General features: G+C 34.1%; 1 protein-coding gene across 6 annotated transcripts in view; it reads right to left on the reverse strand.

The window, feature by feature from the left end:
* LOC138943585 (nucleolysin TIAR) overlaps positions 1-18,393 on the reverse strand; it is a 408,695-nt gene that overhangs the window by 26,285 nt on the left and 364,017 nt on the right. For all 6 annotated transcript variants that reach the window (XR_011448501.1, XR_011448502.1, XR_011448504.1 and 3 more), the window contains one exon: positions 1,468-1,648. Coding sequence is in view for 2 of the 6 variants with exons in the window: in XM_070314544.1 (XP_070170645.1) it covers positions 1,468-1,648 (181 nt within the window). In the remaining 4 variants the exon portion in view is untranslated. The remainder of the gene's footprint in view (positions 1-1,467; positions 1,649-18,393) is intronic.

Genomic DNA, 18,393 nt, shown 5'->3' on the forward strand with positions numbered 1-18,393 from the left:
TCAAAGGTGATTTTTTATACTAAAATTTTATTTAATTCTTCATATTCAGAGAATTAGCCTTAAGTTTTCTTTGTGAAATCTAGTAATCGATAAATCATTTTGTAATTTAAACGGTGATGGAATAAAAGGGCTTTTAAATAATTTAAGTCAATTTATTAAGATGTAGAGCGATAATCCATGAAACTTATATTCATTGTATTATCAAAAAAAAAAAAAGAAGTTATAATAGATTATATACTGATAATAAAATTTATACATATATATACACACATACTTTTTATATAAAAGAAATAAGAAAGTGAATGTTTAAAATTTTTTTAAGTACATGTTTTTTAGAAAGAAGAATATATAAAAAAGCAATATAATTTGTTAAATAATTTAGTAGTTCAAAGATGTTTCTGTTTTATGTTAGAAATATATAAAAAAAATTAATGATCTTTAATGTATATTTAAGCCAGCTACAATTAAATATTGTTAGTTATTTTTAATACATGGTTTTTTTTTCGTAAAAATGTAAATTTATATAAATTGCGCGTAGGATGTATATAATCAATATAATTTGCTAATATCATGCTAATTTTATGATAAGCAAAAAGAAAATAACTAGAGCAGTTATTACTTTTAGTAATCCCATTGCAAAAACCGCAATGAGTATTAATAGGTATAATATCTCATTAGCATAATAATATTTATTAATAAGTTGTAACTTATTTTTTATTCCACAATTAATGCTATCATAAAATTAAAAATGTGTAAATTATCTTCATTTTATCCGAAAAAAGTTGAAACAAAAGATTAAAAATCATACATATTTAACAACATACATTTACGAACATATGTACTGTTTTTATAAATACATACGTGTATATTTTGTGTACGTGTGTATATGTGTGTGTGTACATATGTGTGAGTGCACATTATATACATGTAAATTGTTTGATTAAGTTTTCGTAAGTCAATTTCAAAGTGCATTCTACGTTCACGAAATAGTAAACGACAATCTCTGATTTGGAATGTCAGTAATCTATAGTTAGAGTATAGTTAGTGATTGCCTTAGGGAATTTCTCCTTTCAGGTTACATTGACAATTTGAAAAGCTACTGTTCACGACATACATCTATGTACCTGCCCTACGTTTCAACAATATCGTTGATAGTTGGGGGATTTCAAAATTTACAATTATCATTTCTTTTTTTGCATATAACGAGATAATAATATGAGATTTTATTTTGACATTTAACAGATTTAATATGTAGTATAACACCATTATGTTAAAAGAAAAAAAATATTTCTTCTTTCACATTTTTATTCAAAATTTAATAATATATTATATGAATTTTATTCAAGAAACATTTTTTTAATAGACAATTTTCTGTTTTTATTGATCAGTGATAGGCAATTTTAAGAATATATATTAATGTGTGTAATTACATTGGAAAGTTTAATATGTATCAAAATGTATAGTTACCTGATGAATGCATAGCCTTTATCCTTAAACACTCGAATTTCTTGGATGGATCCGAAAGGCGAGAACGTCTTTTGCATGAGTTCTTCTGTTAAACCATTGGTCAATCCGCCGCAGTATACCGTGCAGTTGGTCGGACTACTTTGATTGTAAACTTCATCGAACGTGAGCGGCTTTGCGTTCGCTGTGAGACAAAAGATTAGCACATTTTAATCTCTATTCATTTGTAGAACATATCGATAAGTATAAATAAACCGAGTCAAGCGTTAATAATTGCAGCTACGACAAATTCCTGAATATAATAGATTGTCTGTCTTGACTCACAATAGGAACTCATAATGGAAACTGCTGGTAAATGATTATTTGTACAAGATTCTTGCATATTGTATCGGAAAAATATGAGAAATGGTTTAAAAACATTTATTGTGAGAATTCAATTATAGTATGAGCTAACGAATTTTGTATATATATATTGCGAATTTTTAAATTATATTTACTAGGTTGTCCATGTTTTGATTTTGTTCATGCCGGGAGATTAATTACTTTTAGCGAATATAAAATTTAAAATTGTGTGGAAGTTTAACAAGTTTACTTTACGCACACATATAACGCTTGCTATATCACAACCTATTTTAATTTAACGTTGGCGTACCAATTTTCCTCAGTACTTTCGCTTAATTCATTCCGCATCAGACATTAATAAAATAATGTTTTATTGTTATAAATTACGACGAGCAAAATGATTTCTTAATTAAAGGAAACGATTCAGGAAATATTGGCTATGCACACGCAGCGTGTACATTTTGCCGTGTTTATTTTATTATCAATCAATACGGCGCAATTGTGCTGCTCGATGCATAAGTCTCATTCGCTTGTAATCATGATTGGCGGTGCGTAAAGAATGTGTAGCATCGAAGTCGCGCATACGGATGCATTCATCAAAAAACGATCAGCGAGCGGCGAAATGATTATTCCGTTTGCGACATCCAACGGTGATCGTATATGATCCCGATAGCAATATAAGAAACAACACGCATGTGGGGCCTTGGGAAAGCCATTATTGAAAGTATCTACTTCCACCGACGCGCGCGATAGATCTCTCACGTATCCTTTACCTCCTCCCCGCTCGTCCCTCGGCATTACTTTTACTGATACTATGAAAGAGGTCGACCGGGTTTCACGACGTGGTCGAAGCAGGACGCCCGAGCTGCTTGAGATATCGAACGCCGATGCCAAAGAGGTTGAACCCCGTCAGCTAAGTTTACGATCGTACCGTGGAGCTTAGCCTATACGGTGGAGGCAGGCTACGGGTGTAAACGCGACCGGTAAACCACGGCCTGTAATTGCCTCGTTCGGAGATAGAAGGTTCTCTCAGAACGGCAGAACGTCCCGTTAAGAACTTACCGAGGGACGTTCTCTTCTTTTCTCAAAGCTCGGCATTATCTCTTTATTGCTTGGCGAACGTTATTCTCAGTATCTCCGGAATGTCGGCACAACTTGCCCGTTGCTGCCATATATATATATATATATATATATATATATGGTCGGCTTTAAAAAAAATTTTGTTTGTTATAGAATTTCGTAAAAAGAAAAAGATTGAAATATCCGTACTTGTGGCGCTTGCGGATTGTAAACTTTTAATGATTTTGCCGTCTTTGATCGCCGATCGTTTCGCAGATTAATAAGAGAATTATAAACGATAAGATATAACGAGTCAGTCTCTGTTATCTTGATATTGTGATCGTTAGTATATTATCCCACAATATTGTTTTTTTTCAATTTTATTAAGGATATAGAAACTTTTATATGTTTTCCGCTAATTTGATAAATTTATTAATCTCTATTGTTCTGATATTATTTCTTTATCAAAAAAGAGCTTGAAAAAATTTCCATCGTTTCCCAATTATTGCAAATAAATATGTATAAATGTTATATCAACACACTTAAACACATAGTTACGCTGTATACTGTTATTGTATTTAAAATAACTCTGCTTAAGGATTATACACATCACACTGTGAATCTTACAAACTTTCAAATTAGCAAGCATTTTGTATATCAAATAAATATGCAGATAAATCATATTATCATACAAAAAAGAAATAGATCTATCTGTCTAACTGTTGCAGTTTTATAATCCTACTCAGAACATGCAAAATTTTTCATTATGAATAAATAAAATTTTCATAGATTGATTATGAAATATCAAAAAAGTTTAAATCTTTTAAAAATATTTATTTATTCTCGCTTCATTTCTCATGTTTTATTTATTAATTGTACCAAAGTATCGGAAAATAAAATTTTAACTCGGATAAGTAAATTTGATAAGTAAAACTGATTCAATCGAAAAATCAGAATAAATATTTTTAAACGTATTATATACTATTATATTAATTATTTTAAAAATAATTTATTTTATATCACGGTAAAAAAGATGCAGACCACAAACATATAGGACACAGTATTTTAAAAAGATGCGGGATCTATAATTCGTATCCTTCTTTTAGAAATGTAATAATAGTAATAAATTATTTCCAGCAGAATATTAATTTCATATTGGATTTTAAGCGACACGAGAGGCTGTCACTGCTTTTCTATCAATACTTGTCTGCGCAATGGACGCAGTTTTCGCAGAGATTTACGCGCGAAAAGATATCGAGATTTAAGATGTCAGAGATCAGTTAAAAGAATTGCTCCCGACGTTTTGAAGCGGTTATATCAAGAATATCTAGTTGAAAAATTGAAGAGCTGTTGTAGATCTATGGCGATGGTTTTTGTACGGGAATTCCGTGAAAGAAAAAAGAATGATATAAAAGAAAGATTGCAAAACTCAAGTTGATTCAGACGTAGAATGATACTAGATAAAAGAATAACTGTATAATTTTTATCGAAATTTATCATATTGAGCTTTTGATTAATTCTAACATGATATATAATATATATGACAAATGATATATACAATATTATATATTATATATGACATATATGACATATATGACATATTTAGGATGTGAACAGAATGAATACTGTCATCTAATATATAAAGTTATTGATATATATATTATAGTATCATTAGATATATATTGTATATACAAGTAATTATGTCATTCTTTAATTTATTTAAATCTTAATTTTCATTAGTGTTATAAAAAAACTTAAATTAAAAATTGCCAGTCATATCAATGAAAGCTTTAACATATTAAAATACTAAATTTAAAAAAAAACGTAAGTAATAAAAAAGGATATGAGCTACATATATATATGACTTAATATTTATTGACGAAAAAAAAAAACATTTTTGATAAAGTTTGAGGCTTTATTCTAGTTTCAGATAGTAAAATTATGATATAAATATCAGAATTTTCATGCAAAAATGCAACAAAAGCTTGAGAAATGATAATCCTCAAAATAATTTGATGACTTGCGATTTTACCTTCTCTTTGCAAATTCTTAGTACCTTAATCGAAATATACCTTCTCGAAATTGGGCTATGGCCGACCCAAACTGATTTGATTCTACTGAGTGTACGATGTTCCAATTTAACCCCTCAGGCATGACGTTCTTGGCGTTTCCGTTTTAAGTGGTCGATTCATGCGTCGTACACAGTTAAAGTCTTAATACGTTTCTGACCCTAACGTGATTGCACGACTTGCACAGTCTTGAGAAAGCTATTTACCAACGTATTATAGTCGCAATTTCACATACAACCGATATGTTTAAAGTTCGACATTTTCGAGAGCTGCGCTTGCAGAAATTACGTGTCAGTTTACGCGCGGCAATAAAAATAAGTAACTACTTTCAAGTATCGAGCATATACCAGCGCAGTAGCGACGATATTACAGCGACTAAAAATTCTGTAGAAATTTCCTCTAAACTTTTATCGACGAACGATCCATATATCACGGTATTCCAGATCGAACAAGAATTTGTGTCGGCAAAAAAATATCTAAATTCACTAGTTCTGCCCCTCTTCGAAAATGGTTTGTGATTTATGATCCTTCGGACGTGCCTGGTCGAAGATCCGCCATTATGGAAATAGCCTGTAGTTCTAGATTCGGCTCATTAAGCAGCTGATTACGCAAACGTGCCTAAATCAAAGTTCTATATGTCGGGTCAACGGCAGTTCTGACGTATTTCTGCGAAACTTTATTCTTATCTAGCGAGAACCACTTGGCGATCGAATAACTAGATTTATCGCACGAATCTAGTAACTTTTTACTTCACTGAATTTCCGATAACTCGCCGCTCCCGAGAGCCGGGAGATGAAAGATCAACAAGAAATTCGGGGGTAAACTCGAAATTTTCTACCCACCGCGCTGGAATCCGGACGCGCTAGTTCCGACCTTAAATAAAAAAAAAAAAAAAAAAAAAAAGGGAAAGGGGTGCGGAACATTGAAGTGAGGAAGGGAAAAAAAGGACGAACGGGGCGGCTTTAGACCTCTGCAATATCTCCTTGCTCTCTCCTTCTCTCGAAAGGGAAGTTTCCACTTTTCTCCGTTTTATGGCGGATGGAATCTCTAGTGGTCGACGATAGAACTCGAATGTACGTATCTCGTATCCCCTTAAATAACGCGGGTACTTGAAGTTTCGTTGGCACTGGTCACCCAAGTAGCGCGCCAATATTCGTCCCGACTAAATTCATGGTAGCGAGCACTAAGTGGACACTGGCTGTCCTCGTAGTCGTTCTCCTTTTTCTTATTCTCCAACATCCGTAGATATTTGAATAATCAATGCTTGGACTGATGCTGCATTTGTAACTTTCTAGTCGTTTATGTAAATCAAAGCGAACCGAACGAAATGACGACACTTCTTGATTTCTGTTTCTCAAATACTTTGCTTGATTTCTATTTAGATTGTTGTTACATTATTTGTAGTTCAAAGAGCCATTTAAACTACTGCTAAGTGCATGTGTTTTCATCGAGATTAAATTTTTGGAAAAGTTGCAAGAAAAGGGCGAAGTACACGGTTCGTAAAAATCTACAAATTCGATAAAAATCTAATTTTGATAAATGAATTTAATTGATTTCTCATGTACAGATATATTTATTATTTTTTTATATCGATGTAAATTACATTATTGAATTACGTTTGCGTGTTGATTAATATGTTAGTTGCCTATATATATATATAATTTTGAATTATATGTAAAAATAATTTTAATTAAAAATTAGTCTTCTTAAAAAAAGTAGTAATATTAGCGGAAAATATAGTAGGGAAAGTATTGAATGAAATACAGTGCACAGTGTATAAAAGTGCACATGTATTAAGAAAGAATGTATGTAGTACAGAAGAGTAATGAAATGCGAAGTATGCGAAGTATGAATGGGATATCATGGATAAAATTTGATGGAGAAACGCTGTGCATACAATCACCAACTCCATTTCTCTTATAAGAATCCGAGCACTGATTCTCTCCAATGATAATAACCAAATTACGTAAAAATATCGACAAGAATGGAAAATTAAATAATGAGAAATATGAAAAATAGAATGAAAAGAGTGAAGGAAGATTCGATTGTCTTTTACCTTGCTCACTGTACAATTCCCCTCTTATTCTCTTCCCGCTGTACTTCTCTTTGTCATATATTCGTATACCTTTAATATTCTTTTCAATTTACAATAGAATATTTTAGGTCCGATAAGACTTTTTAAATAAGGGGAAGTATACGAGCATGCATATTAAAGCCAATGTATACAAATTGTATTATAAAACGTTACGACATAAAAAAATACTTTAACGAGATTGGAACGACGTCACTACATACGCATATACATATGTACGTGCATACGTTCCGAGGTGCGCACTCGGTATACATGTATGTACGTACATAAAAGACCATGACACAAGTCTACCAATTTAGTTTAATACCACTAGTCGTACTATAAAACAGCAGTTCACTCGCTCGTGATTTAAAAAAAAAATAAAAAAAATAAAAAAAAAACAGAAAATATTTTCCACAATGAAACACGAATAGAAATGTAAAGATGTAAAGTCTAACATTCTATAAAACAAGGTACATCGATGCATATATAATCTCTTTCTCGTATAATTTTATGATACTTATTTTTTTATGAATAATATAAATTATGAAATTTATTTAGATGCGTGATATATTTGATGTTATACATTATTACTGTTTTATTTTAAGCGCTCATTAATGCAATAAAAAATGTTTGAAAAATGTGAACGAAAGAGAGAACGGCTGTACGTATATGAAGAAAAATATATAGAAGCGATAAAATATTACTCTAAATCAACGCGTAATTAATGCCGAAGTGGCAGTTATTTTACATATGTATATTCCCGGTTGATGTATCGTAATATTTTACAGCTACAATGATATATATATATATATATATATATATATATATATATATATATATATATATAGCAGTGCTTTTTCTCCACGCAATAATGTATACAAGTATGAAGAGTGAAAATGGAAAGAGATAAGAGCATGATTAATAATTATAATAGTAATAAATACAACATAGATAGATATATAATAATAATGTTAAAGGTATTTGAGAAAGGTTGCGAAGTATAATTATTCAAAAAGAGGTAAGAAGTAAGAAAAAAGTACGAAAAATATATTTTTAATAAAGGGTAAATTAGATAACGTTTGTAGCTAGCTTGCTTTGATTGTGGTACACTTACACACTTGTCTATGTTCACACCACCTCTCTCTTTCTCTTTTTCTCTTTTCTTTGCTATTGGCCTTAACTCCTGACGTATCATCCTCCTGCAAAATATCCGTGTTAAAACGATACACGCAAAAAAAATAACGTAACGACGATTTGTATGGAATGTACTCCCACAATATTAATTATGTATGTCGCAAAAATTATTTGCAACATTTCTTACAGTTGCGGGTGATTGTTATCAAAGTTTCATAAATCGTAGTAAACAATTTTTTATGCAATAATTTTTAATTTAAGCATATATCAATAATCAGTTTAAATAATCAGAGATTCTTTTGTTCCTATATAAAGCATATTAAAACAATGTTCCTAAATCTAAACTATATGTGTTTAATTTTTCAAATGGTTTTATAACAGTAGGATTGTTAGAAAAAATATTGAGAGATTTTGTGAGAATCTCGTTTAATGATAAATGAGTCTGGCCAAGTTGGCGTTAGATTTCGTACGTCAGAGAATTCGATACAAGTATTAGTCAAGCGTAAATTCGCGATACAATAAGGCGCGTGAAGAATGGCGGAACAAATGCTTTCGATCATGAGGGCTTTGTACAAATGTGCTACGTAAAATAAGGTTTACGTTTGAATAGATATTCCCCCCTTTCTTCTTACTCCACTTGCTTACCATTGTGACGATAGTTTGTACATCCTTATGCCGCTACGGCACTAACGACAATTTAATGGATCTCCTCATAATGACAAAAACTAGGTATTTCTTGACCAGTTTCTCCTATCTCTCAAGATTACACTATAAACTGTACGATGCGTTTTTTATGGATAGTATAGCCGTATATTGACGCACACGATGAGATTGCATGTAAGTTATAACCGTAAGTTATAACTTTTACTATCTACTTATAGCGTACAGTGTTATAATGAAATCACATTTCAGTTAAGATTTAATTAAGTTAAGCTCTTAATTAGGTTAATTCTCGAATTTATGTGCACACATTACAAAATATTTTGTAAATTATCAGAATACTGAAATCAAATGAGATCTATATTCTATCTATATTTTAATCAATAATGGGGATTGTTGAATTAAATTAAATTATGTATAAATTTAATTTTATATAAATTCTATATGAATTATATATATATAAAAGCTATATATAAATGATTATATAATATATGTTAAATATTTAAGAAAGAATGTAATTAATGAATTATTATTTTTATTTTAAATTGTTTACGAATACATACTATATATTAGTCTGGAATTATATTAAAAATATATTTACATAAAGAAGTTAAATCTTAAGAGTCTCTCAAATAAATTACTCAGATCATGCACAATTAAAGCTAGAATCAAGTTTCTCATGTTCGAAGATACGAATATAGCATAGATTCGTACAAATCCAAGTTTCACACGTAGACGCAGATGCATAATGCAAATACATTTGTTGTAAGCGCATATACCGCCTTAGAGCCCATACCTTCAAGTAGACCCTAACAGTAAACACAGACGCGTGTGTTCTCTGCAGGGACATTATCGGGACTAATAAACCTGCGAGCTAAACCACGGCTGCCATACTTTGCTAAGAAGGCTGAGTAACCGTGGCCGTTAAAGTTTCCGTATAATCTTGGGATAGGCGGTTTCGTTCCGAGGAAAAGCCTTACCTCAAACCCCATACTCGCACCGAAGTTTGAGCTGCATCCAAATCTATGCGAAAGGGTTACTCGGTTATTATTTATGACTCTTGTTTCGTACTTCCTATATCTCTATCAAAATTGTTGTACATACAGTCGGCTCGCTATCTCTATTAACCATATAAATTTTCATTTGCGTTACTGTATAATTTAAGCAATATAATTAATGAAAATTATCCAAGTTTTGTTTTAGATTATCAATTCTGTTAGATTAAGATTGTAACTAATAACAATCTTAATTATATTTTGATATGAAAATTAAAAAGCATTATCGATAGCATAGATATTCTAATTGCTTTTGCTCTATATTTTATCCTTTAATTTAAAATAATATTCTATCGGATTGATTTACGTTGGAATAAATTACAATATGATCACAAATATTAAAAATAGTAGTCGAGAGAGAATATTTCTTTTCTTTTTTTTTTTTTTAGAATGCGTTCCATAATTCTGCTCGTGATTGTTATATTTTTTAATAATATGCAACTTGTAGATCTTAACAAAAGCTTAATGGAAAGGAAGTATACAAAAACAAATCAAAGATGAAATTTTAGTTACCGCGACGAATTATGGATTTCTAATCGAAATGTTTTCATCGCAATCAATCAATGTGATATCCGGTGCTCGAGTCTCTAGAATTGAGTCTAGCCTAGTGCTTTGCGCTTTACTCGGTTCCGATTTGCAAGCCCGTTCTCTCCGACTTGGGCCAAGCCAAGATTTGTAGTCGCGGCATAAATTCGAGCTTTCACCCTTCTCTGACTTGCGCTAATAAATTAGCGGCCTCCGTAAAGGTATCCAATACGTACACTTGTGTATTTAGCCATTCTTGGTTTCTGCGATAATGCCGTTTGATTCGAATCAATTTGTTCCAGTGGTTATTTTATCGCTAAATATTTTCAGAACTTCATAGGTACATATGCGTATAAATCGCGGTTTACGTTATCGTTCATCCGTGGAAGCGTGCACTTGGAAGCGCGGAATGTACATAGTCCTGATATCTAGATAAACCGCCGTCATATCGTAACTGCGATATATGTTATCGAAGATGAAAGCGGTTTTGCGACCGTGATAACACTTATATAACGCTTAATATATGACAATTAGTTGAGTCAACAATTTTATTAAATTTTTTTCATATATGCATTAATTATATACGTATAAGCGCGAATAAGAGATACAAAATTTTGCATCTTTTCATTACGTGCTTTTTTGTAAATTACTTTCCTGTTGGATCAATCAGTCGCAAATTATCGTATTAGGGGAGAACCGTCTCGATAATCTGCCACGTGAGTTTTTTGCAAGGATTGAGGACTGGATGTATAAATGGTGCAAAGAACACAATCGAAGATAAGCTGAAGGTAATGCGCGAAGGTGAGCCGTTTCAGATTAAGCCGAATGTGAAAAAGGAATAGAAATAGAGATAGAAAAAGACAGGGAGACGGAGAGAGAGAGAGAGAGAGCAAAAAAAAAGACACAGGGAGACGAGGATAGAAACAGAACGAGATCCGGGGCGAGAGAGAAACTGATCCGAGCGTTTAAAGAGCCACGGGGGTGTTCAACAGCGTTCCGCACTCGACGACGAAATGGTCTCCCGCTTCGCCGAAACGGGAAAACCAATCCTCTCTCTGCACCTTCGTTCGCCTTTCGCCTGTGTGCCTATATTACCTTCGATCCGCATCTCTGCGAGCCCTCCGCAGGCTGCATCCCCCGCCGCTGCCGCCGCCGCCAGCGTTATCACCGATCCTTCGCCAACCAACCCCTTCTGCCCCTCAACTCCATTCGTCCTCGACCTTATACACCCGACGTGTTCGGCACCTCTCCCGTTTTTGAACCTGATCTCGCCAAACCGTGGAGTACGTTCGTAGCAGGCGGCAGCCCTCAGGAATTTCATTTCGTGTGCGCGGCTAATTATACGTTGAGCTTTTAAATACGATGCTGTCGCTATTATTTTACTACCGGTCAGCGCGGTGAACGGATTCGCGTTCGTACTCTATTGTGACCGTTCGTAAAAATTTGTACAATCCCGATTATTGCTTCCAATTACGCATACTTCGTGTAACAGAGGAGATTATCGAAAGATGAGAGGCAATTACGCGCGAGCGAGTTCGCGTACGTGAGAAATTCCTATCGCGATTATCTTATCAGGTTCTGAAGTGACAAATCTGGAAAAGTTTGTAATGATACAGACCTTGTCGATAATTTTTCTTTATAAACTGGGTTACGAAACTGGGTTATAGGAAATAAATAAAGAAATTTTAATTATCACGATCGATTTTATAATAACGTGATTTTATGGTCACATCGACGCAAGATGAAATGGACAGAGAAGAAAGAAGCGCTGTAGCCGAATATTCGCAGACTCGCGTAAACGAAATACACGTGTAAAATCGCGCGCAAATTTTTCGAGTCGGTGAGGCGTATTCTACCGCGAATGTATGTTTGTGTGTATTGCGCAATTGTCATATCCTTCGTCGGCATACGAATCTGGAAACGGCATCGGCGAGATGTTCGCAAAAACACGTTAGTCCGGGTGAGTGTATTACTGTTAGATCGGTCCCGGTTCCGAAGTGCTGATAGCAGTGATTGCTTGGTTGAGGACTCGGGGGTTGGGTTAGTGGTTGCAGCGGTGACTCGCACGGCAACTACTCACAAGTTACTACTACAAACATTGAGTCTCTTTCCCGCTCTTTTTCCCGTGCGCTCGGTTTCTCCGGCAATCTATCTTTCCACGCGGGTTCTCGCACCTACGTCGCTCATCCCTTTCTAAAATCACCACCTTATCCGCCCCCGCGCTTGTCTGCCATCATCATTTACTTTCGACCACTTTCACGATTAAATGGCCGCGAAATTGCGGCTGTTTTACGTGAGCTGGATAGTCTAGTCTATACGGTGACTTTACTACAGCGGATATATATATATGGAAAAAAATGCTGAAATGGTTTTGAATTCCGGTATACTAGCATCTGATTCATCTAATCAATTATTTCACGTCGTTGTTTATGACTTATAAACAAGAAAAGAGATATATGAGATTTGCCTTAGATTTTCTTTCTCTTATTTATGTGCGATAGTATGTCTTATGTAACGTGTCCATTTTCTACACAAGACAGATATTGGACAACATTGTTTTTGTATTGAGCATAATAAATTTTGTTATACCACAGAAATGTTGACACAAGCTTACACATCTTTAGCTTTGGTCTTGATATTAGTGCATATAATTTTTTAATCCGGAGCAGCTGTCTCCCTTTTTGTTTGCCCTTCCACAATTTGCGCTTTGTCATAATGCTATATTTCACGTGTGTTTGTCGTAATAATTTTCCCTGGTCGATTCATATGTAAAAACACGCTCGCTTCATGCATTTGTGCCTTTTGAAAGTGATGTATGATCTTGATTGGCCGAATCGTTCTGAAGTAGATGTCGTCGCGAGGACAAACGAGCGCCGATTTACATCGGAAATCCGGAGGCGAAATTGCGCGAGGACGAAGTAGGTTTATCGGCACGATTTGTATAATCGTCAAAGTTTTTGGGATTGAAGCAGAGCAGCCATATGCGTACACCCGTCTCTTGAGTAAACTCGATCGATCTCGGACTACGGAAATCTAATTTTAGCACGGTACCGTCACTCTACTATCGTTTACTGTCTATCGGTATAAATGTCGACGTATAAAAAATTTTTTTTTTCTATTCCAAACTTCTATTTTAATTGCACAACATGTTATTCGAACTTTTATAGTAACGTATAGTTTTACAGAAACGTCTTAAATTGAGCATATATATATATATATATATATATATATATATATATATATATATATATATATTACTTGCTGTTTACATATTTTGGTATGTATATTTAATTAATTAAATATTTAAAATATTGATTTAAAAAACACAATCAACGTTTCAAATAAGTCTCTATGTATCAAGTATGTTATGGCATAACACAGCATGCTATTTAAAAATAATATTGAAATATGTTTAATATTCTAGTAAAACAAATGGACAATTCATGAAAAAACATGCAATCCATTTTTTATCGCGCATTGTAATTACGCACAACATTATTTAAGGCCACGTATCGTACGTATCGATTTTATAAGCAAAATAACCAATTTTATGTTATATATATTTTAATCTAAATAATGATAAAAGTATATATTTTTTCTTTCTTTTACATTTCTTATCTTACTTTTAAAAAGATTCTTTAAAAAACTTATACAATTTGTATTTTTTTTTTTTACGTCAATATCTATATAGACATATTAATGTAATTAATTAAGTGCAACATTTAAACGAAAGATCTCTCATATTTAAAATTGCCATTAGTATTTCCAAGAAAATCATAGATATTAATTTTCGTATATATTTCGGGTTACTGTGCTAAACGTGGCTCAACCGTACGGTTCGAAATCGTATTATAACGTGCATTATATTTGCACTAATATTTATTCCAAATTAAAAGTTCATATTTTCTCAAATAGCATTCTCATTACTTAAGTGAAATTCGGAACACATGGATGATCAATACAGCAGATTGTTCCCAATAGCTCTGAATTGCGGACATGCAATAGGAAAAAGAGATCAAGTGTTTTAACGACCAAATGGTACACATAGCTAAGAGGAGATGCGCGAAATACATCTCGCAAGTGTGGGTACTTCTCAGAACAATACTTACGAGATTCAGTGTAACATCACAGTCTGGCTTGGAACATTACCTCTTTCGAAACGGGTCACTGAGTAGGAACTCGGTGCAATTATAATGACAATGAAAAATACAAGTCGTTTTCGTCGACTTTTAATGTTTTGCGATCGATAAGTAATCGTTACAATTGCAAGCTTAATGCTATAGTTGTAAAATTTAGAGAAAACATATATAAAGTATATAATTCTTATATATAATTAGGAAAATTATTTCTTTAACTCCCTTTGATGGAAAAAATAATCTTATTAATTATTTACACAATGTATTTTATTTTTAACATTATGGATCAAATTTAAAATTTTTTAAATACTTAATTTTCTTTTTGAGATATTATTAAAGATTGTTGATTTTCTAATATAAAGCAAGCAGTTAATATATATATATATATATATATATATATAATTAAAATCAATTAGTGTATCTATTATCAATGATAATTAGTATCGCGTTTTTTCTATTTACATTTTTCTATCTTTCAAAATTTTTTTTCGTGAAATAGTAAAGCGAAAGATGGGAAAGAACAAAATGCGAAAAAAGGTTGAAGCTTTAAACCAATGCTAAGGGTCTCAACTTCGTTCGGGATCAATTGTAGATAACAATGCCTCCAATTTCCCTCAATTTGTAGTACGAAAGTATATGATACAAGTGGTTACGCTGTCTATCCTGGATTAATTTTTATAGGATATATCGCATTTTTCTCTAGTGACTTCACGTCGTATTCCAAATGGCTGCGCTCTTAATTCGCATCACGCGCGGATTTCGTATTCTGTCCAAAAGTTTCACATCTCGCCGCATTATCGAGTCAGGAAGTCAGAATGACCCTGGGAGATACTGGGGCAGAAAGAAATTGCTGCTCATTTGTTCAAGAGGCTCGCAAGCGCTGTGGGCATCTTTGTCCTCCGATTAGTTAAATCGTGCGAGCAATATCAAAAAATCGATTTAACATATATAATAATCTTGCCAAAGAGAAATAGGCCAAGAGTTGCAATGTATATTTTTGCAATGTATAATATTAATTAATTATATAGCATTTTTCTCTCATGATTTGGACTCTATTAGTAATTTGAGAAAATCATAAATTACGATATTGCATATATGATTATTTAAATCAAGGAATAGATGCTGGCACTCGTAACCTTTAATTGCAATGACGATCGATGTTCAATATCATAATATTATAATAATGTGATATTATGTGTTTATGTTATATGCCACACACATCCATATCGCAAGACGCACAATATATTTGGAATATATGTATACATATATATATATATATATATCTGTATACAGCTCATATATGACAATGGGGATACATCATGAATATGCTCTGTTTAGTTGGACGATCTATAGTCATACATTCAAAATGTGTAACAATTTACAAATTGATTATGGAACATCATGTTTATTAATGTGAAATGAAAGGCTTAAGGCAATAATGGCTAAATCTTCAAGCCGATTAAATTTCACATGTGGTTATTAATCCATATTTTTATGCGATTATTAATTTACATCGATTCTTATTTATAAAATCAATTGTGATAGAGTTTTACTATTTTAAATCATGTTGTTAACGACAAAGTACTATATCCTTTTTAAATGTAATATATTAGGAAATCTCGATGTATATATATATATATAAAGCTCGAAAATTGCAGAGAGAGAGAGAGTAATATAAAATTTCATTTTTAATTAACGGCATTTCTTTCTCGTCTATAAAATTTGCTCTGATTTGATACATCATGACACTCAAATCTTTCAAATCAATTATGATCACAGTCGGGCATGATCAAATTTGCCAGTCTATATACGTTTAGTTATTACCAAGCATATTCATGAAATACGATGAAATAAGATCCGTTTCCATGACGTTACGGTTATGTCAAGGTGTCTTCAGACTCTACAAATTACGTTATCTGAAGTTTGATGGATAATCCCGGACGACATGATACTAATCACGTTACCGGTTTGATATCAAAGCCGATTGCACTCTCCGTTCTCCGTTCGTGCAGGAAAGATACGTCCGCATTGCACGCGTAGATCGCAAAGAGTGCGATAATGCTTTGAAACGCCAGGTAGACGCGTCCTGTGGCTCGTTTCCTAAGGGATATAAACTTCCCGTTCCGCGGCAATTCCAACCAATTTACTATTCATGCTGCTTCGATGTACGTTTAGCCGCGGGCTGTTGTGATACGGGCAGCCAATCAAAAACTCTGGTCGGAACAACCGAACGGCTAGCCGTCGATGCAACAAGCAGAAACCTCTACTCTCTACAGCCTAAAGCGAGGATGGATGGTTGGAAAATACACGGGGAAAGGATATACAAGAGAAGAGAGTAGGATAGGCGGAAGAGGACGCGCGTAACGTATCGGATGCTTGTTGGTCGGTAGTTTCGTTCGTTGACGTTTTATCAGGTTTAGTAGTGGTGCGTATACATATGTTTAAATGTATACAGCGATGTATACTTAACAGGGCGTACCGCCTAGGGGAGAAAAGAGAAGAGTATTTGACTCGACCCTTGAGCTATAAAAGTAATTATCGGTAGTTAACGATTTTAACGTGCGCGGCCATGCCAGCGATCATATTGGATCTTGCTGGCTCTTGCTGGATGCAGTTGTAGATCATACGGGATGGATCGCGCGGACAAGATAGATTGCGGAGAAAATCACGAAAGCGGGACACCTTTAATTGAAATCAAATTGGTCTTTGATTTTGCGTAGCTTCATCAAACCGTGACAGTTTGACAAAGAGCTAACCAATGGGATATCAGTCGATGGCATACGCTGTCACGAGGGCGCGCGCTCGTTTCCCATTCTCTGATAATTGATAAAAAGATTCGCCGCGGGGGACATTGTCTCGTATTTGGCAATTAAAGGGAATCGTCCGATTTTTGTTTTCCCTTACAATTAGATATTACGCCGTGCTGCATAAAATAAAGTTATATTGCTTTAAAGCAATTTTCTCTTTCTCTCTCTATAATAGTTTTTCATCATCTTTAATCTTGGGATGCGCAAGCGTTTGCCCGAGAGGCAAGATTTTTTCGTGTCTATAACCAAAAGCCACACGTACTCACCCGTCCGACAGTCTATCCTACTCTAAGCCGAGCGAGAGTTTAAGATCACCGTGTAATTTAATACGGAGCATAGTCGAGCACTTCTACGAGGACTCGACGAGTTGTTGAAGATTTCCGTCTAAATTCTCGGCTTCCCTCGATCATGGGAAAAGCACCGACAACGGCCATGTAATAGAAGCCCGACGAGCGGCAACGCGTTAAGGTCCGCGATGCGATAAGAAGCACCCGCGTTTAAGGCCGTATGGCGATATAGGTTGAAGGGTGAATTTAAAGAGGCCGGCCGACTTCTCGACTCTCTTGGCGGCCTTAACTGCGGGACGACCACTTGCAAGTAGACAATCCATAGCGTCGACCAACGGCACGCGTATGGCTCGCGTTGCTGCATCGCGATGTCGGAGAATGCATCGCGATCTCCCACGATCTAGCACGGAGCACACTTGCGCATACTTTAGCGTCGATAAGCGTGTCGTGCGTTTTCATGCAACGCGACTCCACATTTAACCCACGCAAACGGATTGCGCTGCTTATTCGATGCCTGCACGTCGTCACTCCTGACGGACTAGTCTTCCGATGTTGTTAAGATTGCCGTTCGATACGATACATGTAATTTTCATACTCTTAATTTTCTAGCAATTACGTGACACACTGACGGTTCCGTGCTATCGCTTTGACAACGTTTCAAATAATGAGATATGAATATCAGATGAATATTTAGGCGGCGTAACGCGATATATCGATGCGCATAATTATTATGCGAATCTCCATTTCATTCTATAACTTGGCTGTATATTATTAAGTATCT

This window comes from Polyergus mexicanus, unplaced genomic scaffold, assembly GCF_030449975.1.
Source record: "Polyergus mexicanus isolate NDT 795.1 unplaced genomic scaffold, iyPolMexi1.0 SCAF_27, whole genome shotgun sequence".
Taxonomy (NCBI): Eukaryota; Metazoa; Arthropoda; class Insecta; order Hymenoptera; family Formicidae; genus Polyergus; species Polyergus mexicanus.